We start from the raw sequence: 27,538 nt of genomic DNA, 5'->3' as shown, positions 1-27,538 counted from the left end.
CTCATTTAAACATATCTTTAGCAACTCTTCGAGATTTTAAGTCATATTCACGCTAATCAAACAGGAAATCCACTCACCTGAAAAGCTCTACAATAGATGCACATTTCCTAATTTGTACTTGTACATTCGCACAAGTTAAATAACTTAAAGAGATGTCAGATATAGAATTTCATGTAAGCACCAGAGACCAATCCTATAACCAAACTAAGCAGGCCCTAAGCCTCTTTATGTATTGCATAATTGCCTTGTTAAACATACTTCCTCCTTCAAGCATCCCCTTCAAATTAGAAACTGCAGGTAAGATTGCACAAAGGAAATGAGAGGAAGAGATGGAAATACAGGCTACATCAATGTTCAGTAGTTACAGATGCCCTAAGCCAGCGCCGGTCTAACCAGTTCGCATTTTCATGCCCAAGTGCAAGGATAAAATGAATGGCAAGAGGGAGAGGGGTTGAGGCAGGATTTTGTATATACCATATATTTTCAATATAGCACAGTGAAGTTACATTTACAGGGGTTTTTAACACCAGCCGTTATTTAGGCAGGTTACATGACTACCAAAAAAGAATGTGTGGAGTGTCCAGAAGGAATTTGAACTCATTACCTGACATTTACAAAACAGGAAGCAAAACAAAGAAAAATAAAATAAATAAAAAAGAAAAGAAAAAACAATAACAAAAAGATGCATACAAACAAAATGTAGCCTGCTGTTTCTCACTTCGCCGAGCTACTGTCCCTGTTGAGGTCCTCCCAACTGATCTCCTGGGCACACCCACCACAAATGGTACTGCAACCAAATTTTGTTCCCTGACTCCTAAGAGTCAACATGTGTGAAAGGTTAGTGCATTTCCGCAGCGGTGGACGATTCCTCATGGCACCTTCAGATTGTCGGAATCTGCAGCTTTCTGGTGCTGCAGGGACCGCATTTGACATGGCAGGCTTACGCTCACAGGTCAAATCATCGAGAGGGACTCGTTGCACTTCCTCCCACTCCAAAGTTCTTCGATATACCTCCCAAGCCATGTCCTGCTCTTCCTTCGATAGCTTCTCCTCCTCATTCTCTTGCAAGAGAGTCTCATGCTCGTGGTAATTAGCAATCCACCTGAAACCAGGGCAATATATCACATATTCAAGTCAGTGTATTGTAGAAGTCTTGAGATAGGGATACCAAGGTTCAATGATAAATAGCTATTGCAACGCAAGGATCAAAATAAAACTGTGTGAAGTTAGGACAAAGTAAAATAGTCTGGTAGGATCACATTACTATTACAGCAACCACAGCCACGAAGCCTCAAGTCCCACTCAATGGAGTCACCTAAATAAACCATCAATTACACGCAACAATTTGAGGGCTACTAAATCCTTCATCATTATCTCACCCCAAGTTATTTCCGGTCTACTTCCACCCCTTCTATTGCTACTAACAGTAATTAACTCCTCTTCACAGGTGCACTATGTGCTGCACATGTCCAAACCATCTAAGCTGGCTCTCCCTATCTTATAGGTGCCATTCCTAATTACTGCAAATATGTTAATTCCTTACTTTATCTTTTAATATTATCACTTACATACCTTCGCATTCTCCTTTCAACAGCTTTTATGTTTTGGTTATGTTGTTTTCAGGTTACCAACATTCTAATCCATATAGCATAATTGGTGTTATAGCTATCTTATAAAATTTTCCTTTTAATTCTAAAGATATTCTATGATCACGCAACAACTGTACCAACCTTCTTTTAACTGATGTACTACATCTTTTACAATTTCTTCTTTAGCTTGTGTACTAAGTACTAACTCGTGTATGTCTTCATCCCAAAAACCCTAGCCACCTCGAAACTCACAGAACCCTCAGCTCTGCCACTCCATCATGCAGCAACCCTGACCCTCCACATTTGTAGCACTTGCTCACCCTGTCAAAGTATTGTGTGAATGGCCGAATGGTTTGGCCTTGAGTTCTGTATATTATATATAGACTTTACAAGAATGTTATACATAGAAAGTAAATAAGTTCTAACATAATTCTAGCCCTATACATGTAAACTATAATCTGTCAAGCCCTATACATGTAAACTAAATATATGCTAACTATACAAAATAATGAATTGAAAAATAAGGAAATAATTGTGGGCTGATCAACAAGCATCAATTTGCTACTTAAGAAGCAATGTCGATGACAAGTGAGAGCCATGGTAAAGATATCCGCAATTTTTAATTCAATGGAAATGTGTGGAAGAGTGATAACATGAGCTTCAAATGCTTCATGGATAGAGTGACAATCGACTTCAATATGCTTCGTGCGCTCATGATAGATAGGATTGGCCGTGATTTGGATAGCACTCATATTATCAGCTTGTAGAGGTGTAGGATTGGTCTCAGAAAAATCTAGATCAGCAAGCAAACCTTGAAGCCAAATAATTTCAAAACAAGCAAGAGGCATCGCCCGGTATTTAAATTTCGTCGATGACTTAGAAACTCTGTCTTACTTTTTACTCTTCCAAGAGATCAATGCATCACCTAAGAACACACACCAACCAGTGATGGAGCAACGTGTATCCGCACAACTAGCCTAATCAGCATCGCTATAAGCAACAAGGCGAGTAGAATTGCCTGCAGGGAAGAATAAACCACGGACAAAAATGCCCTGAACATAGCGTATGATCCTACAGCAGCCAAATGAAGATGACAAGGAGTCTAAAGAAACTGGCTGACTTGTTGTACAGCAAAAGAAATGTCTGGTCTAGTAATGGTGAGATAAACAAGACTACCCACCAACTTCCGGTATAAACTGGGATCAACAAGTAAGTCACCATCCTCTTTGCGAAGCTTGACATTTAATTCCATGGGAGTATCAAGAGTACCCTTTTGAAGGCCAGTTGTGGCCACCAAGTCACTAGCATACTTATGTTGATTGAGTGAAATACTTGAGGAACTACGATTCACCTCAAGACCAAGAAAGTATGTGAGAGACCCAAGATCTTTCATATGAAAGGACTCTGAGAGATGAGTCTTGAGCTAACCAAGTAAAGCAGAATCGGAACCAGTAATCACAATATCATCAACATAAACCAAAAGAACAACAATACCCATGTCAGATTTCTGAAGAAACAATGAAGTGTCATACTTGCTTTTCTTGAATGAAAATTGTAATAAAGTGGTGCGGAATTTATCAAACTAGGCCCTCGGAGCTTGTTTAAAACCATAAAGAGAGCGACAAAGCTTACACACATGTGAAGTTGGAAAGGGAAACAAGCCTGGGGGTGGCTTCCTATAAATACACTCTTTAAGATCCTTGTGAAGAAAAGCAATCTTAACATCCATTTGATGTAGTGGCCAATCACTGGAAGCAGCAATAGCCAGAATCGTACGAACAGTAGTCATCTTCACCACAGGAGCAAAGGTCTCCTCATAATTTTCACAGTATTCCTAATTATTCCCAAGTGCAACAAGGCAATCTTTGTAATGATCCAGACTTCCATTAGATCGGACCTTGACTGAGCAAACCCATTTACAACCCAGAGGAACAATGGTGGGAGGACAAGGCTCAATGTCCTGGGTGTGATTGGCCTCTAGATCGGAAATTTCTTCCTGCATAGCTTGTTGCCAATAATCATGCTTGGCAGCATGGGAGTAGGATGTGGGAATATCTAAATTGGGCAATGCAACAATAAGAGCTAAAACAGAATTTCCAGAACTTGAAGAGTGAAACCCATACCTATCCGGGGGTACAACACTCGAGCGTGGTAGGAACCGATATCGGATGAGCTACCAGTAGAGACTGTGGGTGGGAGCGTCACGTATACACAATACTTGGTTTAAAACGAGAACTAACTTGATGAGGATCCAAGAATTGCTCCTCAAAGGAGGGGAGAATCACAGTAGAAGAGGAGGGTACAGAGGACACAGGAAATAAATGTTGATTTTCAAAAAAAATAACATTCCTAGAAATGCATGTACGATGAAATGTAGGATCATAGCAAACAAATCCCTTTTGACACACATTATATCCCAAGAATGCACATCGAACAGATTGAGCAAATAATTCATGTTGCTAATGAGGAGGTAAATGAACAAAACATACTCAACCAAATGTATGGAAGTTATCATAACTAGGTTGCTTAGCAAATAAGCGGAAATAAGGAGATTCCATGAGTAGGACTAGAGAAGGTAAAATATTAATCAAGTAGTAGTTTTCAGAGCCTCAACCTAGAACAAGGATGGAACAGAGGATTCCAGTAAGAGAGCACGTACCACATCTAGGAGATGACAATTTTTCCGTTTAGCTACTCCATTATGTTGGGGAGTAGCCGGACATGAACATTGATGAATAATACCTTAAGAAGCCAAAAATGAATGAAACTCAGTAGACACATTCACCACCATAATCTGTGAGTAATGTCTTAATAGAAGCAGAAAATTGATTGTCAACATATGCTAAAAACTCGGTGAAAGTATGAAAAACGTCAGATTTAGAGCGAAGAAAGTAGACCCAAGTAAATTTGCTATGATTATCAATGAAAGTCGCATAGTATTTAAATTTTTCATGTGAATTAACCGGGGAAGGTCCCCAAACATCACTATGGATAAGATCAAAGCACTGAGAAGCTCTACTAGCATGCAAAGGGAAGAGAAGAGTTTTGCTTTTACCAAGTTTGCAAGAGGCACACTCAAGATCATCACAAGATTCACCCATGATCGAATCTGAGGATTTACTCTCAGAACATGCCAGCAACTATAACACCCCCCACATGTATTCGCTATCTCATCCCAACCATACCTCCTGGAATGAAAAAGAATAATCTTTATCCCACAATCATAACCCCAAGTACTTACCATTCTGATTTGCCATTATCATGAGCCAAACTTGAACCCTGCCAAACCTTCCTGTAATGAACAAAGTCGTTCAATCTTGAGAAGAATGCAGACAAACAGTTGCATGCCCATCGCACTGCCAAAACATTAATCTGGCCCACAAAATCTTGAAATGAAACTTCTCCTCCAAAAGACTGAAAAGAGCAAAACCCCCTTTGTCTAAATGCAGATTGAAAGATTTCTTTTCAATCTGCAAAGACCAGAGGAGACTCTCCTCCATACACGACCAATTGAAAACTTCCAACGAGTAAAGAAGATATAAACCATGTTTGGAACTCAGGAAAGCTTCCTAAAAGCTTAGATTTAAAATTTTTAAAACTATATTACTAGTTTTTTCAGATCTCCCACTTAAAGGACTAGGTTCCCCAATTCAACCGATCAGACTGACTGCAGTCCAGGTTTTTAACTAACAGAATTAAAATAAAAATAAAAAATAAAAAATAATAAAAAAATAATAAAAAAACAGAATACAATTCCAAAATTTCTGGAAATTGTTTTCAGCATTACAAAAATTTGGTCTAAATTTCCAATAATTCAGTAGACATTCAGTAACAAAAAAAAAAAAAAAAAATTTCAGCAAAAAATTTTCCATAAAAGAAATAACATAGATTTGAGCTTTCTTTTCAAACCCGTCAAAAATAAAAAATTTTGAGCAAGATTTTAAAATTTTCAGTGAAATTTCACTCCAGGCACTAACCACCACCAGCCACCCTTAGTGGGATCCTACATTCAATCGAACAGATTGAGCAAATAAATTATGTTGCTCATGAGGAGGTAAATGAACAAAACATACACAACCAAATGTACAGAGGTTATCATAACTAGGTTGCTTAGCAAATAAGCAGAAATAGGGAGACTCCATGAGTAGGACTAGAGAAGGTAAAATATTAATCAAGTAGTAGTTTTTAGAGCCTCAACCCAGAACAAGGATGGAACAGAGGATTCCAGCAAGAGAGTACATACCACATCTAGGAGAAGACAATTTTTCCGTTTAGCTACTCCATTATGTTGGGGAGTAGCCGGAAATGAACATTGATGAATAATACCTTAAGAAGCCAAAAATGCATGAAACTCAGTAGACACTTTCACCACCAGAATCTGTGAGTAATGTCTTAATAGAAGCAGAAAATTGATTGTCAACATACGCTAAAAACTCGATGAAACTATGAAAAACCTCAGATTTAGAGCGAAGAAAGTAGACCCAAGTAAATTTGCTACGATTATCAATGAAAGTCACATAGTATTTAAATTTTTCATGTGAACTAACCAGGGAAGGTCCCGAAACATCACTATGGATAAGATCAAAGCACTGAGAAGCTCTACTAGCATGCAAAGGGAAGAGAAGAGTTTTGCTTTTACCAAGTTTGCAAGAGGCACACTCAAGAGATAAAGAAGAACGGTTTTTATTACCAAGTAAACCAAAGTTCAATACATGAGTTAAGATCTGAGTATTGGGATGGCCTAAACCATGAAGCCACACCATAGTAAGATATGAAACATTATTACAAGCAAAAGACTTAATAGAAGAAACTAGAGAACGTGCTGGAATAGGAATAAGTACTGGAAACAAGTGCCCCACTTTAGGTCTGTTAGCGATCGGCTCCCCCGTTACTTCGTCCTGCACAACACAACCATTACCAAAAAAATTAACAACACAATTGTTATCAACTAATTGACCAATAGAAATAAGATTCGTGGAAAGCTGAGGAGCAAGAAAAGCATCAGTAAACTTAGAAGAGGCATCTCTGAAAGCAACTATTGACAAAGAATTGCCATTGGCAATCCGAATAGCAGATTGACCAGCATAGGTTTGAACATGACACAGAATAGTGGGATTATTCGTCATGTGATTAGAGACACTCGAGTCCACATACCAGAGTTTAGTAGAATTGTTACCTTGGAGCCCCATTGCTAGTAATGCCGAAATTAGCATCCGTTGCACCATTTCGAGTGTGCAGTAATTCACTATAGGAGGTGCAGGAACAGAGGAGTCACCTAAAGAAGAGTCAAGGGACACAAAAATCACTAAGGGGGGTACCCTAACAAAAGTCTATAATGCCTGGGCCTAACGATTTTGCGGGCAGATATGACAGTCTTTGATAATGTGACTCTTCTTGCAATAAGAGCAAAGTTTCTTAAGACAATTAGCAGCAATATGCCCAAATTCTTTGTAGCAAAAACACTGCAAGTTGCTAGAATGCGCAGGCAGTCCTCGTCGTTGAGCAGCATAAGCCACAGCGACAGACCCTTAACTACCATGAGATTGTGTCATAGTAACTTGAGTACTAAGCCATTATTCTTCACAAAGTAATTCACCAAAACAAACATCAAGAGAAGGGACAGGAGAGCGATTTAGCAAAGACAAGCGAACAGATTCATACTCAGGGCGGAGTTTCATTAGATACTGATCACAACGACTACTCTCGTGAAGACATTGAATAATGGGAAGAGAGGCAACAGGGACATCCGCAATAACCAGATCATAATATTCGTTCCAAAAAGTCAGAAACCCCAAATAATAGTCTTAGATGAAATGATTGTCATGTTGAAACATGGCAATCTCATGTTCTAACTGAAAACGACGGACATCGTTATCTTGATGATATACTGTTTTTAAATAAGTCCACATGGACTAAGCAGTACGATAAGGTCGCAAGTTGGGGAACAATATGTGGCTCAACCAAGCCAAGAAGCCAAGACATAATCCGAGAATCAAGCACAGCCCATGAAGGACAAGCCGCTGACTTCTTGGATTTATCAGGATTGGGTGCACAATCCATGCCATCAATATCACACCAAAGATCTTTTCCCTTCAGAAAAAGTTCAAATTGAAAAGCCCACATAGAATAATTGTTGTCCGTAAACTTGGCACACACAGGTGTAGAGTCCATGCTAAATAAAGGAGAAAATCAAGAAGCCAAAAAAAAAACAAACATACTATGCCGAGAATCACAAGGACAGAAACCTGCGGTTCCGAGACAGAGAAGTACCAGAAACAGCAACAGAAAGCTGTTGCCTGCTTGTCAAGAATCACAAACAACAACAGAAAGTTGTTGCCTGCTTGCCGAGAATCACAAGGACAAAAACTTGCTGTGCCGAGACAAAGAAGCACCAGGAACAGCAATAGAAGGCTGTTGCCTACACTAAAATAAATGGCAAACCAGAAAACCTGCTGTGCCGACAGCCACTCAGCAACAGAAGTACCGAAAGAACTTAAAACAAAAAATTCCAGAAGAGAAAGAAAAAAAAAAAACCACAACAGCCACAAAAACGAGACACAGCTCCGAAATCGAGAACATAAAAAAATTCGAAAGGGAAAAAGAACTTAGCAGTTGGCTGACTTTGATACCATGTCAAAGTATTGTGTGAATGGCCGAATGGTTTGGCCTTGAGTACTTTATATTATATATAGACTTTACAAGAATGCTATACATTGAAAGTAAATAAGTTCTAGCATGATTCTAGCCCTATACATGTAAACTATAATCTGTCAAGCCCTATACATGTAAACTAAATATATGCTAACTGTACAAAATAATGAATTGAAAAATAAGGAAATAATTTTGGGCTGAAGTAAGGAAAGAAATCTTTTGCTTTGCTGCTTGCTGCTCAGTTGGCACACCCTTATGACTACTGACTCAAGTCTTTCCAATATCACCTCCTTCCAACTCCAGCGAGCAAGATCATCACAAGATTGACCCATGATCGTATCTGAGGATTTACTCTCAGAACATGCCAGCAGCTGTAACACCCCCCACATGTATTCACTATCTCATCCCACCCATACCTACTGGAATGAAAAAGAATAATCTTTATCGCACAATCATAACCCCAAGTACTTACCATTCTGATTTGCCATTATTATGAGCCAAACTTGAACCCTGCCAAACCTTCCTGTAATGAACAAAGTCGTTCAATCTTGAGAAGAATGCAGACAAACAGTTGCATGCCCATCGCACTGCCAAAACATTAATCTGGCCCACAAAATCCTGAAATGAAATTTCTCCTCCAAAAGACTGAAAAGAGCAAAACCCCCTTTGTCTAAATGCAGATTGAAAGATTTTTTTTCAATCTGCAAAGACCAGAGGAGACTCTCCTCCATACACGACCAATTGAAAACATCCAACAAGTAGAGAAGATATAAACCATGTTTGGAACTCAGGAAAGCTTCCTAAAAGCTTAGATTTAAAAATTTTAAAACTATATTACTAATTTTTTCAGATCTCCCACTTAAAGGACTAGGTTCCCCAATTCAACCGATCAGACTGACTGCAGTCCAGGTTTTTAACTAACAGAATTAAAATAAAAATAAAAATTAAAAATTAAAATTAAAAATTAAAAATTAAAAAATAAAAAATAAAAAAAACAGAATACAATTCCAAAATTTCTGGAAATTGTTTTCAGCATTACAAAAATTTGGTCTAAATTTCCAATAATTCAGTAGACATTCAGAAAAAAAAAAAAAAAAAACAAGAAATTTCACAAAAAAATTTCCAGAAAAGAAATAACAGGGATTTGAGCTTTCTTTTGAAACCCGACCGAAATAAAAAAATTTGAGCAAGATTTTGAAAATAGTGAAATTTCACTCCAGGCACTAACCACCACCAGCCACTACAAAACCCCACACTTAATTACCATCACCACAAAACTATTAACATAAAGTACCTCATCACAACAGACAATAGGTTTTGTCCCAACAAAAGAATTTTAAACACAAGAAATTTTCCCTATGGAGCATTTCTTTTTTAAGTTTATCACAAAAGCTATTCGCTTTATATTTTAGTAATTAATGATTTTGGCTCCTAGTTTTTTCTTTTGTTTGCCTCGTCTGGACATTAGGTCTCCTTAGTCTCTTATACAAATTTCATAAAAAATTCAAGCATTCGAGCACACTTAAATCAGCGATGGATGTCCTCTAACAATCTAGACAATGAGAAACCAGATCATAAAATAATATGCAAATACTAAGGGCCAAAAAGGTCTTACAACTACAAGTTTGTCACACTAACAAATGTAAAAGAAGGTAAAATAATCTACCGTGGATAGTGACTGCCAAGTAAACTTTCCATTAACTTGTCAGATGGGCAGCTTCCATGAGGCAATTTCTGCTTCAAAAAATTTCCATTCTGCCCAGTCATAATTTGAGCACTCGCATGTCTGTTCTCTCGCCCCAGCTCAGGTATAGTATCAGAGTTATCATCATCACCAAAATCAAACAGATGTAAAATCTCTTCTTTAGACATCGTCCTATGCACTTGCTGTCTATCGACTACCCTTGCAGCAAGGCCTTCCTTTGTCACCTGTTTGAGTCAAGTCTCTTCATTAAAATTTCATTCAGAGCATGAAGATTGTGCACTGGTATTTTCTTTACCAGTCAAATATTACCTGGCGTTTATAAATTTTTTCTTCCATTGTTCCATGTGCCAACAAGCGGTACGCAAATACTGGCTTTCTTTGGCCATACCTGCAGAGACAGAACAGATTTTGAAATGGAAACAAGCATTCATATAAATACTTTTGTTACAGTGAATACAGAATCTTTAAAGTAAAACGCACCTCCAAGCTCGATATATAGCCTGAAGATCATATGTCGGATTCCAAGAGCCATCAACAATAATCACACGGTTAGCAGCATGAAGATTGATCCCCAGAGATCCAGCTTTAGTTGATATCAGAGTGCATTTCACTCTTTTATTTGACGGCTCATTAAACATCTCAACCAGCTTTTGCCTTTCAGAGCCCTCTGTTCTTCCATCTAGCCTGTTGGGCAGATCATGCGAGTAAAGAAATAAATTTGGGAAGTACTTTAACAAAAATAGAAAGGAAAAAAAATAACTTCCATCTGACAAACTTCCAACATCACAAACAGAATTTTGTCCAAAGATCATGATTTGAAAACATAATTTTGTCCAAGCATTATCTTTTCATACTGCATTTCAATAGGATTCTTTTTGGGAAAATTTAGAGCAAATTATTTCTTTTGAGTTGCAATTGCATGCACGATTATTTTTATCCTAATAAAAATGGGGCATAAGCTCAGGTGGTAAGGACTTGCGTCAGACGGCCTTGGACAAAGGTGAAGTCTGGGGTTCGAACCCTACTGCCTGCAGCGCACATCCGCGATTTACCTCCTACGTGTTGATCAAGGGCACGGTTGGCGTAGGCCCGGGATTAGTCTGGTGCGTAAGCCCAGGACACCTAACGAAATAAAAAAAAAAAAAAAAAAGGGACAAACGTTTCCATTCAAACTATGTTTTTTACACTTAACCTAATAAGAAAGGATGTGCACCAAAGAATCATCAAATCTCAAGGGAACTTTATCTCATTCTTGAACACCGGTGATGGTCCTTATAATTAACGGGCATGTCAAGGGAGGTGAATTGTAATTTTTTCAAGGAAAACGAATACAAGAATTGTAAGGGTGCAACGGTAAGGTTGTCATCGTGTGACCTGGAGGTCACGGGTTCGAGGCGTGGAAACAGCTTCTTGCTAAAATGCAAGGTAAGGCTGCTAACTATAGATCCATTGTGGTCCGCCCCTTCCCTAGACCCCGCATACGCAGGAGCTTTGTGCACCGGTTTTTTTTTTTTTTTTTTTTTTTTAAGGGTTTTCTATTGTTATTGACATATTTTCCATCCACTCAACTAGAACAGAAATTATTCCCATACAATTTTTTTTTTGGCTTTTTCCATTTCATATGCATGCGGAGAGTGTGTGTGGGGGCAAAACAATAATAAAATAAATATCCTACTTCTACATTTGACATGTTGAAAAATCTAAAATAAATTTTGAAGTTTCAATCAGGAAAATACAGTACTTAGTGTTGGAGAGGGAGAAGAGATGGGGGGATTAGAAGGAGAAGACTAAGTTGGCACTTGACAGTATGGTGGAGCTTAAGCACAGCAGTAAGTCTGCCCTCTTTATGTATCATTAATAATAAGACAAACAAAAAATATCCCCCACTACTCCTAGTTCTAAAAGTAACATATACTCTTCTAACACTCACAATCAAGCTGCAGGTGTATAGATACCACCTAACCCCAGCTTGTTATAACAATTAGACAAACATATTCATAGATTTGCACAAGTGGAGTCCTCACAACCTTCTTCAACACAGCATCCCTCACAAAAAATGACAGGCAACTTCAATGTGCTTAATTCTCTCAAGAAGCACTAGGTTGCTAGCAATATAATGGCAGCCTGACCACAACATATCTATGGGCTATACCACCAAGAATCACATATTTGACAAAAAATAACTTCAACCACAGAAGCCATCTAACAGCATGTACCATAACTCAGTATTGGATCTTGCTACAAAATCAGTTTCTTGCTACTCCAACTAACAAGATTACCACACACAGATGCACGGTGTGTAGTAGTAGACCTTCTCTCTTCAACAAAGTGTTCTGCATTAGAGTATCCCATGATCTCACAATTTCTATAACATTTATGTATCAAATCTTTGCCAGGAGAACCCTTTGCATTCAAAGTCAAATTCAACACCCTTTAACATGACATCTGGATCCACTAGATCATCAACTGTTTTAGCTCCCAACATGCAAGTCCTGCTAAGCAATTCCGAGGTATATCTTCATTACGGTTCAACGATTTTATACACCACACACTCCACTGCCAAGAAAGTAATGCGGAGTACCCAAGTCCTTGATTTTAAATTTTGATTGAAGCCAATGCTTCTGCAATCTTACTCATTGCCATTTAAAGACATTAACAGCATAGAACATGGTCTTGAAAACCAGACAGACGACCAACCTAGGGAAATCACAAGGTTGGTCGTCTCGGTGATGTGATGTCAGAACCATGTGTGTGAATATTATATTATATATATATATAAGTAGAACTACTAAATAGCTGAAATGAAAAGATTAAGATCTTTTTTGGAAGCAAATCAAGCAAGAGGAGGAAACTGCTCACTGAAATGAATTGAAATTAGAGAATATTAAATTAAATGTTTAATAGTTTGCTACTCAGAGGAGGAGGACCACAGGAGTCGTAGGGACTTAGGTATTAAGCCTTTCTTCAGTGTGCTGCCAAGGGAGGTTGCTGCGTTACCCCCATTGCTGTCGGAGAAGGACGATGTTGCGCTGCTGCCAGAGGAGACGAAATGTGCTCTCTGCCTCTGTTATTTCTTTTTTATTCTTCTATTTTTTAAAATCTGACCAACTTAGATCCAATCCCAGTATGTGCCAGTTCACATCAGTCCCCCAATTGGCAGCTTTGGCCCCAGATTGTCCAATTTTTGACTGGGTTGCCCCATTTCCCGGATTTAAGTGTCACCTAAACAGGAAAGGCACCCAGTAAAACCAATCAGACCAGCCATTCCAGTCTGGGTAAAATCATGACAAAAATTGCTAGAAGTACCATGTCTCCTAAAAGGAATGATGAAACTAGATAAAACCAAGAACTTCAACTTTGATTTCGACTAAAATTTTGAAGCTCTTACATATAAATTTTGATGTCAATCTCAATTTTGATGTAAATTTTGATTTAAATTTGAAAAAGCAATGGAACTGGAAATAACACATGGAATTCTTTTATGGAGCTTCAAGAACAGCTAATAGACACAGTAATGTTAGTTTTAGGACTAATATATTACAAATTAAATACATCAATGTTGTAATATAATATGTTTAATTTTTAGACATATTTAGCTAATATAAATGAAATTCATAAACCAATCAAATATTATTTTTCATACAAATAAAGCTAATTTAGAAATGAATGGTTAAACTCCTTGTAGTTGCAAGTTTAATTTTTTATATAATCTCAAAATCCCTTGTAATAATCTTTTGTTTCAATTTAAAAATAAGAAAAATCAAGAGAGAAATTTCACTTTGCATCTAGACCTCACATTCTAATTCCAACAAATTTTATTAAGATTTTGAAAATTTTTTCTTAAACTTTGAGATTTGATAAATTTCGAACCATTCTTGAAATTTCGACAAAAATTAGGTAAGGAGGAAATGGACTGCCATTTAGATTTCAAGGGTAATGAGACGAGGGAATTTTGAAAATTTCATGGAAATTTTAAGACCATGGATAAAACACTAAATAAGACAAAATGTAGAAACCATCGATACTAAATTTGTCAAGCTAAGATCAAGAAGACTACCTAGGAACATAAAATGGCCTTATGCAATGTACATTTCTTAGAGCTCTATCCTTGAGGAACATACCTAGAAAGTTGCTCCATGTACACCCTTTCATGCAAATTCTTATACAAGAAGGCATTCCTTACATCCATCTATAAGGGCCGACCACCACACAGACAGAATTTAGCCAAGCAACAGGAGAGTGTCAAAGTAATCAATACCATATGTTTGGGTATACCCTTTGGCATCCAATCGAGCCTTTAGTTGTTAAGAGTTAGAAAGATATTTGACAGCGAATAATACGCCTAACCATTACACATAATCCACCAAGTCTCACATTCCTCAAGTGGTCAAGACATCCATTACTCAAGCATTGCATGCTTCTGCTCACAATTATTACGTGCTTCAACATGTGAGGAAACGACACAACCAGACGAAATGGACAAGACTAAAGAATGCATAATAATATAAGAAGGTGAAGAAATGAAGAACTAAAACATTATGACCAATTCGGAAAGCAATGAAAAACTGCTACACATAGGCTCATGTACCTTTTTATGAGCAATTGGCAAATACAAGTCATGCTACGAGACAATGAAGGGCAAAAAAGACAGCTGCATTGTGGTTATGATGTGAACCTACTATTGGATAAAAGCTTAATTGTTTCTCAATATTGGTATCCGATGGATTGGAAAGAGGATTTGAAGTTTTCTCTAGTGGAATAAGGGTCGGAATAGAAGGACCAACACAGGAGGGGGAACAGAATTGATGGTTAAAAAAAAAAAAAAGAATTCATCCAAGGAGTATATAGGAGTCCACTTAGAAAAAGTGAAATCTAAACTATCATAGTCATGCATACGTGGGTATCATAATATCTATATCCTTCTAAGTTCTTGAGTACCCAACAGAGACAAGCTTAACATCACCTATGAAGCATTGACATTGATAGGGAACACCAATACAACACAATATCAACACAGCGATATGACAATTTTGAAAAATTGAGCATATGGCATGGCCGAGATACATTAATTAATTAACATAATATTAATTATATAGACTAAGTCCCAAAACCCATCTTGCTCTCACTCACAAAATGCAAAGCAGTTCTTCCTTCAATTACTTGTAATCTTAGAAGTCGATGATCAAGAACAAAACAAGAAAAGCCATAGCTCAAAACAGTTCAATGGTTCGTGGGCCTTGAGCCTTTGACAGAAGAAGCCAAACAAGAGTAAAGCACGATTTGAAATTGGAAAGGTATTGGACATCTCCGGCGAAGTAGGCTGCGAGGTCCAGCGAGCAAGGACGAGGATCAGCTGGTTGAACTCGTGCTACGACTCCAAATCTTGGAGGAATCTTAAGTCTTGACAAAACAATAAAAACATGGAAGGGATCGAATGAAACAAAACATTGTGTTTTTAATACAAAAGTATCATGGGCATTCCAACATCTTGTCGTGACATGTTCGGGAATGTCCAAGCCATGTCTGAAAATGAAAACATGGAATTTAATATCCGACATGTGTCGGACATATGTCCGGCCATGTCGGGCGCATGTTTGTGTTTGATATGTGTCCAGTATCAACACTTCAACCTCTTACAAGTGCCTATGTTTCCTAGAACGAGACAAGTAGAGAACATGTCGTCACTTGTGCACACTGGAGAACAAGAATGATTGTGGTACAGGATGGCGAAGGTGACCCGACCCTCTAGAACACCAGTGGGCACCATGTTAAGCAAAAAGTGGGTTGAAACAAAGCACCGGTCGAAAATGTTTTAGGAACATGAATACGAAAGAGTAGAGACCATGCTACGTCCAATACATGTCTATTTTTCCATTCAGCTACTCCATTTTGTTTAGGGGCATGTACATATGATTATGAATGACCTTTTTCACCAAGAAAAATATAACATTTTTTATTAAAGAAAAGTGGAAGTACAACAAAGATCCTAAGAAATATTCCTTAGAAGATGGGGAAAAACTCAAAAAATAAAAATAATTTGTTCATGACACTCCAAGAAAATGAATACACTGAAGAAATAGGTGAGGAGGTGATTCAGAACTTTCAAAAAAAAAGGAAAAAACATTAGAAGAACAGATTGTTACTATTAACTCTATCAAGAACAACTAACCAAATAAAAGCCTTAATCTTATAGAGGACTTTGGCCTTCCAAATAGAACAATGAAGTGGAGAAGCCAGATTTTCTTGGATCAAAAACTCAACAAAGAACGTACAAAAGTACTCCCCCAAAGAATCAAGAACCCAAGATTAATAGTCCAACCTAGAAGGTTGGCTACCCTCCAACAAAAACAGCAAAAAAGAAAGCTCCAAAACCTCCCAATCATTAAGGGAGTTTTTTTTTCTTGAACAAATTCAAGTGCATTATCATATCAAAAAATTTCAATATCAAATCCAAGTTGAGCTTTTATTTCGTAGTAGAATTGAGTCAGTACAATACGAAATTCATACCTATCTTTCAAAAAAATAAATCTAGGTCGCATGCGAGAAATTCACAACAAAGAATAATGATGTTAAAACAAATTCTTCACTCTACATGGCCCCCAAGTATAAACAATGACTAAGAGAAAACAATGATTCATTATGATATTCAACTTGATACAAAAAAGAAGACTTAATATACTTTCTTCACACATAAAACACTCAAAATGCAAAATAGACATGGAGATGGGAAACATTTGCTGCAGATTTTGAAGGCATGGATGATCCAAATGAGTGTGCCACTCATCTAGAGAAATTCCATGGTAGAAAGTGAAGAAGCTATATGATAAGAATTGGGTCAACTAACACAACCATCGAACACTATTGGCCACCATCTCAAGCCCTCCACCAATCCTCTTCTTCATATGGAGATCTTGAATAACACAATAAGAAGGAAAGAAGGTTACAAAGCAAGTAAAAAATTCAGTTAATTGACTGATTGATACCTCTGCCACGATAGCATCCAAACCTTGCCCTCATACTCCAATCATAGCTAAACTATCAAGGGAAGAAGCTTGAGAAGTTGACTGGGGGGCATCTTCAATATCCATTGGACTCTAGCATATGCCTCATTCATTGAGGGTACGTATTCACAGCAAGAATCTCATCACAATGGACTCAACCTAGACAAAAATTTGGCAGCCAAAAACTCAGTGCATTGCCTCATCATCTAAATGACGAAACTAACCTATTGGTAAATATAGAGTTCCTCCCACACACCTTTGGCAGTGTTACAATACTCAATGATGAACCTACCTTCTAGGTCATAATCGAAAATAGTTATCATTCAAGTCAAAAATACAACTTCCGCTTTTGTCTTGCCAGAAGTTGTCACCAGGATCATGCCATATGAATTCAGTTATTTTTGGATCATGACGCTTACAGCAATTTGTGGCTCATTGCAATTTCAACAATTACACAAGCAATATCTCATTCTCTTTCATCTATTGTTCATAATTCTTGGCGTTTGGAGATGGAGGTTAATGCATAAAATAGTTGCATTTCCCTTTTGTGTTATACACTTGCACTACCTGAGACCAAAAGACCAAAACAAGTAGATGGAAGGATCCAACCAGTCATAACTGTGATTTGCATATTCACAGTATTCCTGAAAAGCTTTCTCTATAGAAGCCATTAGAACCATCCCCAATACATCACCATATCAGCACACACCATGACCAGGAATGAACGCCACAGCAACAATGCAGAATCAGGCAGCACACAATAGCAGAAAACACCATTCAATAACTTCAAAGGTCCAGAACTTCAAGAGGCAGCTAACACCATATAACTGACAGTATCTTAGGAGGAATCAGAGACATAACTCTCATTGATACTGCCAAAATTAGCTTTAACCACGCAGAACACAGCAGACCAAACCTAAGAACTGCAGACACTTAAAACAATGCTGCACACACCCAATAAACTTTGCAGCTGTTAGAAGCATTTGTAGGCATAACCAGGAGCTCATGTACACAGACAACATCATACCGGTATCTTGGCTCAACCAATCAGAGGAAGCATCAAAACAGCACCAGCAGTCCACAAGATTCAGTGCAGCTGTCTTCCCATCAGCGAACAACCAAAAGCCACACAAAACCCACAAGCATTGCTCATGGCTGAGAAGAGACGGGGATGAAACCCTAAACAGTTCCCAAACTAGGAAAGAGATCTCTATTTTAAGATTTGACAAGGGAGACAAATGAAGAGAGGAAGATGAGATACAGCAACTAAGCCAGATTAAATCAGGTTTAGAGAAGTTTAAGGCTCTGATACCATGTAGCAATCAAAAATAAATTGAAATTCCAATGAAGAAAATACATCATCAGGGTTACAGAGGAAGAGCAAAAGAAGAGAAGAGATTAGAAAGACAACGAGATAACACAGTTCAGCAATCTCCAGAAGCTTAGATACAGCTGCGCACCTGCCCTCTTTATAAATTAATAAAATAAGGCGTAATTCCCAAACTAACATATTTTCTTCTAACATGACCATTATTTACAAGAGAATTAAGTTGTCAGGATAAACCACCACGTGGTAAGCACCACCATCATGCTGTAATTTTGGTCCCCTGTACCATAACTGCCCCTATCTTTCACTCCCTCTATGCATATGCCTGTGTATGTGCAAGTTGCATGCCTTCGCAGTAGAGATTTGCATTTCATTTTAAGAACTTATACATCAATTTGTGCCCCAGAGATAAAAAGGTTGCTGACGCAGGACATGGCTGAGCGTAAAAGATTTGTTTTTTTTTTTTTTTTTTTTTTTTTAGATAACAGAAAATTCATTAATGAAAGAATAAAGAAGATTACAGTGGAAGGCAGTTAAGGCCATCCACCAACAAAATAAAAAATAAAAAAGAATTACATCAGCACTGCTTTCCAAACCCTACGAAGATCAGACAGTGAGACCCTCAAAAGCCCCACAAGAATGAGCCCAAAAAAAACCAAGAAAAGTATCTTCCTCCCTAAGCAAGTTCAGAGAATTCTTCTGATCATTAAACCTACGCTTTCATGAGTTGATAAAGACTAATTCTCGAAGGATTATGACAGTATAAATCCAAATTCAGATTTATGATTTTTACAATTTCAATCAACAGTGAAGATGTGTTTGATGTATCAAGTTGGAAATGTGTGCTTCAGACAATATTAACACTGCATAACCAAATCAGTGCCCTTCATATGCACCACTAGTTTCTTAATAAAATGAATGAAACTTGCTTCTTTTAATTAAAAAAAAAAAAGATGGGAGGTTGGGGTGGTGCAGAAGAATCTGGCTATTGTCTCAAATATATAAAATAGATATTAAAGAGATCATAGATTAATAATCTATTCTTGGTTGGAAGGAAGAGAAAGGGCGAGGAGTAGAAACCAAACATTTTATAGCTCCATGGTTTTCTCATTGCTGTTCAACATATCTTCCACAAAAAAAAAAAAAAGGCAAAAGTATCCTGATGTTCTATTTTTTTATTTTTTATAATCAAAGATATTTAATAGAAAAAATTAGAAGGAATAAATACAAAAAAATAAAAGAAAATAAATACATTAGTGAACAAGGCATCCATCAATAATCTCTGTAACCATTGACCAATGAAAATAAAGAAAAAGTAGCTAAAGCTGATGTTATGATGTTTGACACGTCAAAATACAAAACTAACAAAAGCCCATAGAGAGAGTATGTGAATTGTTAAGGCATTATAAAAAGGACTCAATAAACTTATTAAAATGAGAGCAAGGTCCCTGTAATTTCGACAAAACACAAGGAGGATTTGTGTAATTTACCATTCTAATAATCAACCAGTGCCTCCACAAAGAAAAAGAAGAAAAGAGTTTCAGGAAACAAAAAAAAATTTAATTTAAAAAAAAAATAAAATAAAATAAAAACTACTCATACTTGATAATAATACAACAAATAATCAAAAAACAGGAACTAGTGGCCCATTGTGCATGCAATCACACACATATATTGAAGCTTCAAAATCTATTTCTTGGAGTTAGGAGAAGCCTCAAAAGATAGAAAATACAGAAGCGTCTGAAAGCCTTAATTATGTTACTTCCTTTTCCTTCATTTTTTTAAGTTCATAATTTTATTTTTGCTCAATTTGTTTCTATCATCTTATATATCTCTTTTTTAGTCGAAAACTATAACACACTACACACGTGCCAACACATTCTTTTTCTCTCTTCAATAATGCACACATAAAAGCTGATTGAGAAATCATATAGAAAAAAAAAAAAAAGAATTTTACCATCACAATTAAGTCCAAAATAGAATGACCAGGTCAATCATTTGACAAGAAACAAAATCACAAATCTAGAGGCAAAATATGATATCTATCTGAAACTAACAAAGTTCAAAGGATTCCTCAGTTTCTACATAATTCAATATACTAAACCGTTTTTTGTTCTTTTTTTTTTTTTTGATAAACTATTTTGATTGATATGCAATTATATCTTCTCATTAGTTCATGAATGTACTCACCTATACCAGTCCATCCCTTTTTTCCAACACTTCCCATTTTTGCTTCGTCGTGGTAACTTCGACAGATAAAACTCTATGAGATCAAGAGTTGGTATGCTCTGGCTAAAAACCAATACTTTATCTCCCACATCAGAACACATGGTTAGGATGTCAAGAAGACAGACCATTTTACCACTGTAATCAACCTCTTTATAGTTATTTTCATGAAGAAGATCATTCCACCAGTTCTGAAAAGGAACATTAGCACTAGATTACATTCAGGCGGAAATTTAAAAATAAAGGTAAAATAACTAAATAGACAGTATTTCTAGCCTGAACTCCACAAAATGATGAAAAAAAAAGGTTGTGTGACAGGGAAAGGGTGTAGAGAAGGGATGACTGGAAAGAACCAAAAATAATACATTGATTGAATTTCATCAAAGTTAGATTTGAATCTATGACACCTAAGTCCAATGAAAGTTGGAAACAGTTATGATTTGTTGGCGCAATTGGCTCAAACCTCATGAAAGAAGCCATTATCACTTCTTTGCGAAAATTCATTCTTCCTCCTCAGCTTCTCTGTTGTCAGCACAAAAACATATAGATTAATATAAGCATTAGTTGTGGAGTCTCAAAGTTAAAAACAAAATCATATAAAAGAATGACTGCAGCAAATGAAAGAACAAATGGCCCCCACATCTCAAAACCAATTTCAGCAAATGAAAGCAAGCACATATTTCTAAATCAGAAATCAGCATACCCTTGAATTGATATTTATGAAAGTTAGTTCTATCCACAACAAAAACAATAACACAAGCCTTCAGTCTGACTAAGTGTGGTCAGCTATATGAATCATTTTCCGCCAATTCACTAAATCAACAACATTTCATTCAATTAACTTAAGAGAAAGTTCCATCTGTATCTTGTTATAGTTGCAATTATATTTAGTTCCATATCTGTCTTATTGGTTACAACATTCTTCATGAGAACCATCGTTAGCATGGCCAACTTTGAGGTGGCAACTACAGTCAACATTTGTACTTCCTCAAGTAAATATTCATAATTTCAATGTTCATTTATGCAGGTAGTATAAACCAGCATTTTTTTTAAGTAGGTCTGCAAATATAATTTGACTCCACGGATATCAGAATTAGGCTCTCCACATGCATTCAGCTCACTCATTTCTTTTTTTATTTCTTTTTTTCTTAATAGCAAAAGAAAAAGTTTTTTTGATGGATTAAGAATATAAAACCAGAAGAATAAAACATCTCAACAAAATCAGGGAAAAACCAGAAAAGAATGAAGAAAAAAAAAAACAACAAGAAGGAAGAAGAAAACTGAAAAGCAAAAGAACAAAACAAAAAACCAGCTCACACTATCGAAAATATCGCCAAACGTGCTGAATATGAAAAAAGCTCAGCTCCTAATTCCCATCGTCCACACACCAAAGAGAAGCCATATAATGAATCTACTCCCAAACCAGCAAAGATGACAACTTCTTCTCTGAAAGCATAGACACACAGCATTCCATCCACAGCCTCCAAAATACTCCAAAGAAAGCACATTTCTAGAAATTTAGTTCTGCAATTTTTTTTTTTTTGCAGAGAAAGAACATTTAGCTCCCTCATTCTTAAAATTTCTTTTTACAAAACTTTCCCCCACCTCTCCTGGCACCTCGACTTCTCAAAGTAGCAGTTTTTAAACCGAGAAATAAGCAGCCATTGTCCCTTTCATTGCATCTTGTCAATACTTGCAGCGAACTTTTGGGGATCCACAAAATGTTACAAGTACAAGTGGGAATTTCTTTTCAAAACCATTTCTTTACCAAGCTCTCATCCCTGCTTAAATGAATTCAGTGTGCCTCAGCAATTGTCGGCAGAGGCATTTCTTATTCATTACTCTTAACATTCTCCTTGTCCATGATAAGATTGGAAGCATTTTTTATTGATTTTTCTAATTTATTCACATTTCTTCTATAAAAAGCCTGAAAACATATTTACAGTTTTTCTGCTTACTCATATCTTGGCTGCATGATAGCTCTGCAATGTCCAGAATGTTTACAAATTCACAGTTGTATCACAAAATACTAATAAAATTTATGGCCAAACTCGTACAGCATTTGATCTTTACACCACTCCCCACCATCCTTACAAATGCTCCAAAATTATTCCCCTTAAATTAGGGCCAACTTCTTCTTCACCAGTTGATATCATTCGGGATGAAGATTCTTCCAAAACTTCAAAGCCAGATTGATGATCCTCATGATATCTACTAATGTGTTTCCAAGCTGCTAGTGACATGACATCATCAATGGAAGCATCTTTATTTAAGTGCTTCAGAGATCAAGATAAAGGTGAGGAATTGAAGCACTAGGCTTACTCAAGGAGTTTTTGCTCAAATATGTATGCTGGAAGATTTTAATAGAAATTCATTTTTCTAAATGATCTTATCACAAAATAAGTACAAGATTCAACCCAAAAGAAAAAAACACAGCAACATGCTTTACAGGTTCAAATCTATGGACCATAAGGGTGGGTCTAAAACCTCAAAGAAGGGGAGCGCAAAGCCAATTGAAAGGAACATTTTTTATATAAGGTTTCACATAAAGGTTTCTCTATATGAAAATGCAGGGTACGAAAAGACGCGTTCTCTTAACTGCTTATGAAAAAAAAAAAAAAAGATTTTCAGAAACATATTCAAAGACCCCTAAAAATACAGGTTTCAGCAAACGAATTTAAGGTGTTTCATGTGTTTCCGAATGCAGTGATCTGGATACAGTGAAAACATAGGGTATGGAGTAAAACTCACCTTCAAATAATAATAACAATAATTATTATTATTATCACCATTATTATCGTCATCAACAACAACAAATTCCCACTTGGATCAACCTTAACTAAATGATGTTCCATTGTTTTCATTTCCAAAAACAATTTTGCAAATTGCTAATCAAACATGGTCTTTAGTATAAAAAGTACATGATAAAATGCCTCGTTTTCATTTTAAAAAACAATAACGCATTTTATAATGTACTTTTTATAATAAAGAGGCACAAACTTGCTTTCGAATCCTAAACCAAATGGGCCTGAAGATTATAATGTTCATCATCAAGTAGAAAGCTCTTTCTCACTCTCTCCTACACCCCCTCTTCCATCCAAAAGAAATGCTCAAAATGGTTGGTATGCCCAAATTAATCAACTCTGGGCTCAAGTTCCTACTAGACATACCAATTGCATCAGCTCCATCCAAAAAGTACAATTTTGTCTCCACAAAACCCACACTCAAAACATATTTTTATCTGCAAATTATTGTCCATCCATGCACTTCACTGATACAATTTCTAGAAAATCTGTTACCGTTGTATACTCTTCCGCATCCCAAACACTAAATTTTTATTCTTTTTTCTACCAGTACTTATCATACATACCCTTGCCCATTCCATCACCAGCCTTCACCTCCCTCTTCCACACTTGTCCTCTACCCAGTAAGCATTTAATAAGGGGATTCATATGTCATGGGCAACAAACGATGAGAATCACAAAAAAGTTACAAAAATCGATCAGGATGTGTACTTTCAAATTTATGTACAACAACAGCAGACATCATTGATCCAAACAACACATATAGTAGATACGGCACCCACACATGCCAGCTGTCTTGTCATAACCGGTTGTACACCTTTATAAATATCAGAACAGCACACAACGCAAAGAGATCTTCTGCCAAAATATGCATAAAAAAAGACAGCCCAGTGCACAAAGCTCCCGCGTATGCAGGGTCCGGGGAAGGGGCAGACCACAATGGGTCTATAGTACGCAGCCTTACCTTGCATTTTTGCAAGAGGCTGTTCCCACGCTTCGAATCCATGACCTCCAGGTCACACGGCGACAACCTTACCGTTGCACTTAAGCTCCCCTTTTTCTGCCAAAATATGCATGAGAGAAGAAATTCCAAGCAGGCCCAGCAAAAGTGTCCCAAGAAAACCGAAAGGTATAGAGGTGGATATGCACCAAGGTAATTGAGAGCGTTTCAATTGTATTGCTCAATGATTCATTGTATCCAGTACATGTTACAAGATATGGTGATTTTTTTACATTCAATGTTCTGCTCATACAGTACTTTTCAATGGATATAACAAGATGCATGCAACACATACACTAGTTCTCAATTGTGTAAGAATTACATATAAATGTCATGCGTTTACTATAGGACGATAAGATTTATTTTGTGTCTAGATAATGGACCTTCATCCAGCAATACTCATTCCCATGATGCAAATCTGTCAATGGAAATGAGAGGATGTTTCTGAAGTAAGCCAGGCAGTATCTCAAGCCTGAATACTCAATGGGCTGCTTGAGATCATAAGAATCCAGGCCTTAGGGGAAGAATGTCAATAGACTCAATACGGTTGACCAATTCCATATATAATTCAAAAAGAAAACAACCGAGGCAACTTAAACCACACATTTAACAATAACAATTGAAAGTTCATAGAAGAATTCAGTGAAATGATATAAAACTTAAAGTTTAATAGGCACAGATATTTAAGCATAATGTCGAAACGATTTGTGTGTGTGTGTGTGTTTCGGCTAGGGATTAAGGTGGGGGGTTCTTAGAGGATTTACCTCCAGAAACTGTACTGTAATCCATGTTATCGTCACTGGAGCTGTCTTCAACAAGAAAATTATCCACAGCATCTTCACGTCTTACAAAGTTTTTGTCGTCTTTCGTCAATTGCAAGATCCCAGGATGGTTCCATATCTACTATATAATAATCAATGCCATCAAAATGGAAGCTCGATTCAAATAAAAAAGACATGCAGCTGCACATGCATTATGCACCATCCATTTTTTAATTAGACTTGTAACACAGTAAATCATACAAAATATTAGATGAATGAGAAAGATGCAAAAAAAAAAAAAAAAAAAGATAGTAGCCAAGAATTAGAAAACAAATATAAATATATACGAGCTTTGAAGTCCTTTAAAAGGCTAATATATGGTTGTGGTGGTATAGACATAGATATAGCAGACTTCTCCCATGTACAGTTGATATAATTTATCATTGTTTTAAGTAAATGAATAATATAATTTATGTTTAAATTGTATTATTGTCTGCTTCATCATAGTACGAATTTTCAATAAAATTTTCATATTTATTTCAAATCCCTCTCTTCACAGGTAAGGGCTAAAAACAAGCTGAATTTTGCAGGTCAGATTCAAGCACAGGACAGCAGTGGTTCAGGCAAGTATGGAGCTCCGGCTAATGCTTATGCATCCTTAGTCAGAGACAGCTGTTGTCAAGTCAAAAAACTGATCAGTATCTGATGGTGAATGGGGACAGGGATTTAACTAAGGTTCTGGACATCTGAAGGATATTCAGGCTAAAGGCAATGATGCGGGGGATAAATTTACAGGTAACGGAAAGAGTAATGAAAATGATAGTGCTAATAGGGCTTATGTTCATTGGATGGGAGAAGGCATTTGAAGAAAAGCAAGTAAATTCTAATCAGAAAACAAATTTTAAGAAGTGCTGAACAAAGATGGAGTATTGTGGAATCTCCAAGTGTTAAGAAAGGGGATACAGATGAGCGTAGAAAAAGGAAGGAGAATAAAAAATGGGATGATGTGTCAGATATAATCACAGTAATCACTAGCCAATTTGACAATGATGGTGCTTTGCTTCTGGATGAGTTTCGGGAGCATGGCCATGTTTTTGAATCATTTGTTTCATTATATTGTGCGTGCCACCATCTTCAATGTGAGGTTGAGAGGCTATTTTTTTTTTTGTTGGGAGGAGGAGAAGCAGTGTAAGGAAGCTATTTTCCCAACTCTTGTGAGGCAGATAAATGGGAAAGACAAGAAGCACAAGAATTGATGGATAAGATGGGTTTGTGGCTCACTGATCCTGAAGGTAATTAAGTTTGCTTGGGTGGGGGTAAAAGAAAGATGAAGAACGATTAGCAGAAATTATCAAATCTGCAACAACAACAACAACAACAACAATAACAAGCCTTTAGTCCCACTAGGGAGTAAAAGAAAGATGAAGGATTAGCAGAAATTAGCAAATCTACAGTCTTCAGTAAATTATAATGGAAAAGGCTTAAAGATGGGATTTCTAAACTAGTTTTCTAATTAGCTCCTCATTTTTCTTTCTTTGCTTTCTCTTTTTCTTGGATGTTCTTTTGTCCTTTTTAAATTGTAATCTTCTTTCTTTTCTTAAATTATTTTTTCTTAAATTGTTCAAAAAACAACAGCTTTGGTATAAACATTGAGATCTCCACATTTGCTAAGCATCTGGTTTGCAGAATGTTTATTTATCAGAATAGAACGCTTCTAATATAAACATTTGATAGCAACCAAAAGAAGTGTTGTATAAATCAAATGACAATGCAAAATTTATTATTAATCCATAACATGTGTCAGATTTCTAGGGAATAAATTAGGAAATTCTATTTTTTGCAAAAAAAATCTGAAATTACTATTTCAGATTCTAGTAGTTTCTGTTTCCTGTTTTCTAGCCTAGAGATCTGTTGATTTGACTTGCTGATTTTTTGGTCATTTGATTTGCCGATTTTGTAGCCTTTCGTAATTTGGTGGCCTTCCTCTACTATTTATCTTGTAATTGTGTCTCTTGAAATTTAATAAGAATGGTTATTCTTCTTCTCAAAAAGCCTTCATGGTATCAAAGCCTCGTGCTTTTTTCTATTTTGTTCTTTCTTCTGATGTCGTATAAGTCAGTGATGACCCGCGCCCAAAGAAATCCTACCGGCTCTTCCGGCACTTCCGAAACCATTCCGCCCAATCCCACTATTCCTCCCAAGCCTGTATCTTCCGATTACTATTCCCAGAATTCAGCCCTTTATCTCACGGTTACAAAACTCAATGGGCAAAACTATCTCAAGTGGGCTCAGTCCATAAAATTGGCGATAGATTGCAGACGGAAAATGGGGCATTTCACTGGTGAAATATCGAAACCTGCTGCTGGTGACCCTAATCTAGAAAAATGGCAGTCCAAAAATTCTCTTATTATTGTTTGGCTCATCAATTCCATGGAACATGCCATTGGAAAACCTCACCTATTTCTTCCCACTAC

The 27,538-nt window shown here is 36.8% G+C and overlaps 1 protein-coding gene across 5 annotated transcripts in view; it reads right to left on the bottom strand.

Moving 5' to 3' along the window:
* Positions 1 to 462: 462 nt before the first annotated feature.
* LOC131153535 (protein CHROMATIN REMODELING 20) overlaps positions 463 to 27,538 on the bottom strand; it is a 119,580-nt gene continuing 92,504 nt past the window's right edge. For all 5 annotated transcript variants that reach the window (XM_058105887.1, XM_058105890.1, XM_058105888.1 and 2 more), the window contains 7 exons: positions 25,068 to 25,203; positions 20,963 to 21,021; positions 20,464 to 20,690; positions 10,426 to 10,629; positions 10,255 to 10,333; positions 9,907 to 10,169; positions 463 to 1,102 (listed from right to left, as the gene is read on the bottom strand). In XM_058105887.1, coding sequence (XP_057961870.1) covers positions 715 to 1,102; positions 9,907 to 10,169; positions 10,255 to 10,333; positions 10,426 to 10,629; positions 20,464 to 20,690; positions 20,963 to 21,021; positions 25,068 to 25,203 — 1,356 coding nt within the window. In that variant the 3' untranslated portion in view covers positions 463 to 714. The remainder of the gene's footprint in view (positions 1,103 to 9,906; positions 10,170 to 10,254; positions 10,334 to 10,425; positions 10,630 to 20,463; positions 20,691 to 20,962; positions 21,022 to 25,067; positions 25,204 to 27,538) is intronic.

Source organism: Malania oleifera, chromosome 4, assembly GCF_029873635.1.
Source record: "Malania oleifera isolate guangnan ecotype guangnan chromosome 4, ASM2987363v1, whole genome shotgun sequence".
NCBI classification, from domain to species: Eukaryota; Viridiplantae; Streptophyta; class Magnoliopsida; order Santalales; family Ximeniaceae; genus Malania; species Malania oleifera.
The sequence above is the reverse complement of the archived record's forward strand: the minus strand, read 5'-3'. Positions and strand labels throughout refer to the sequence as shown.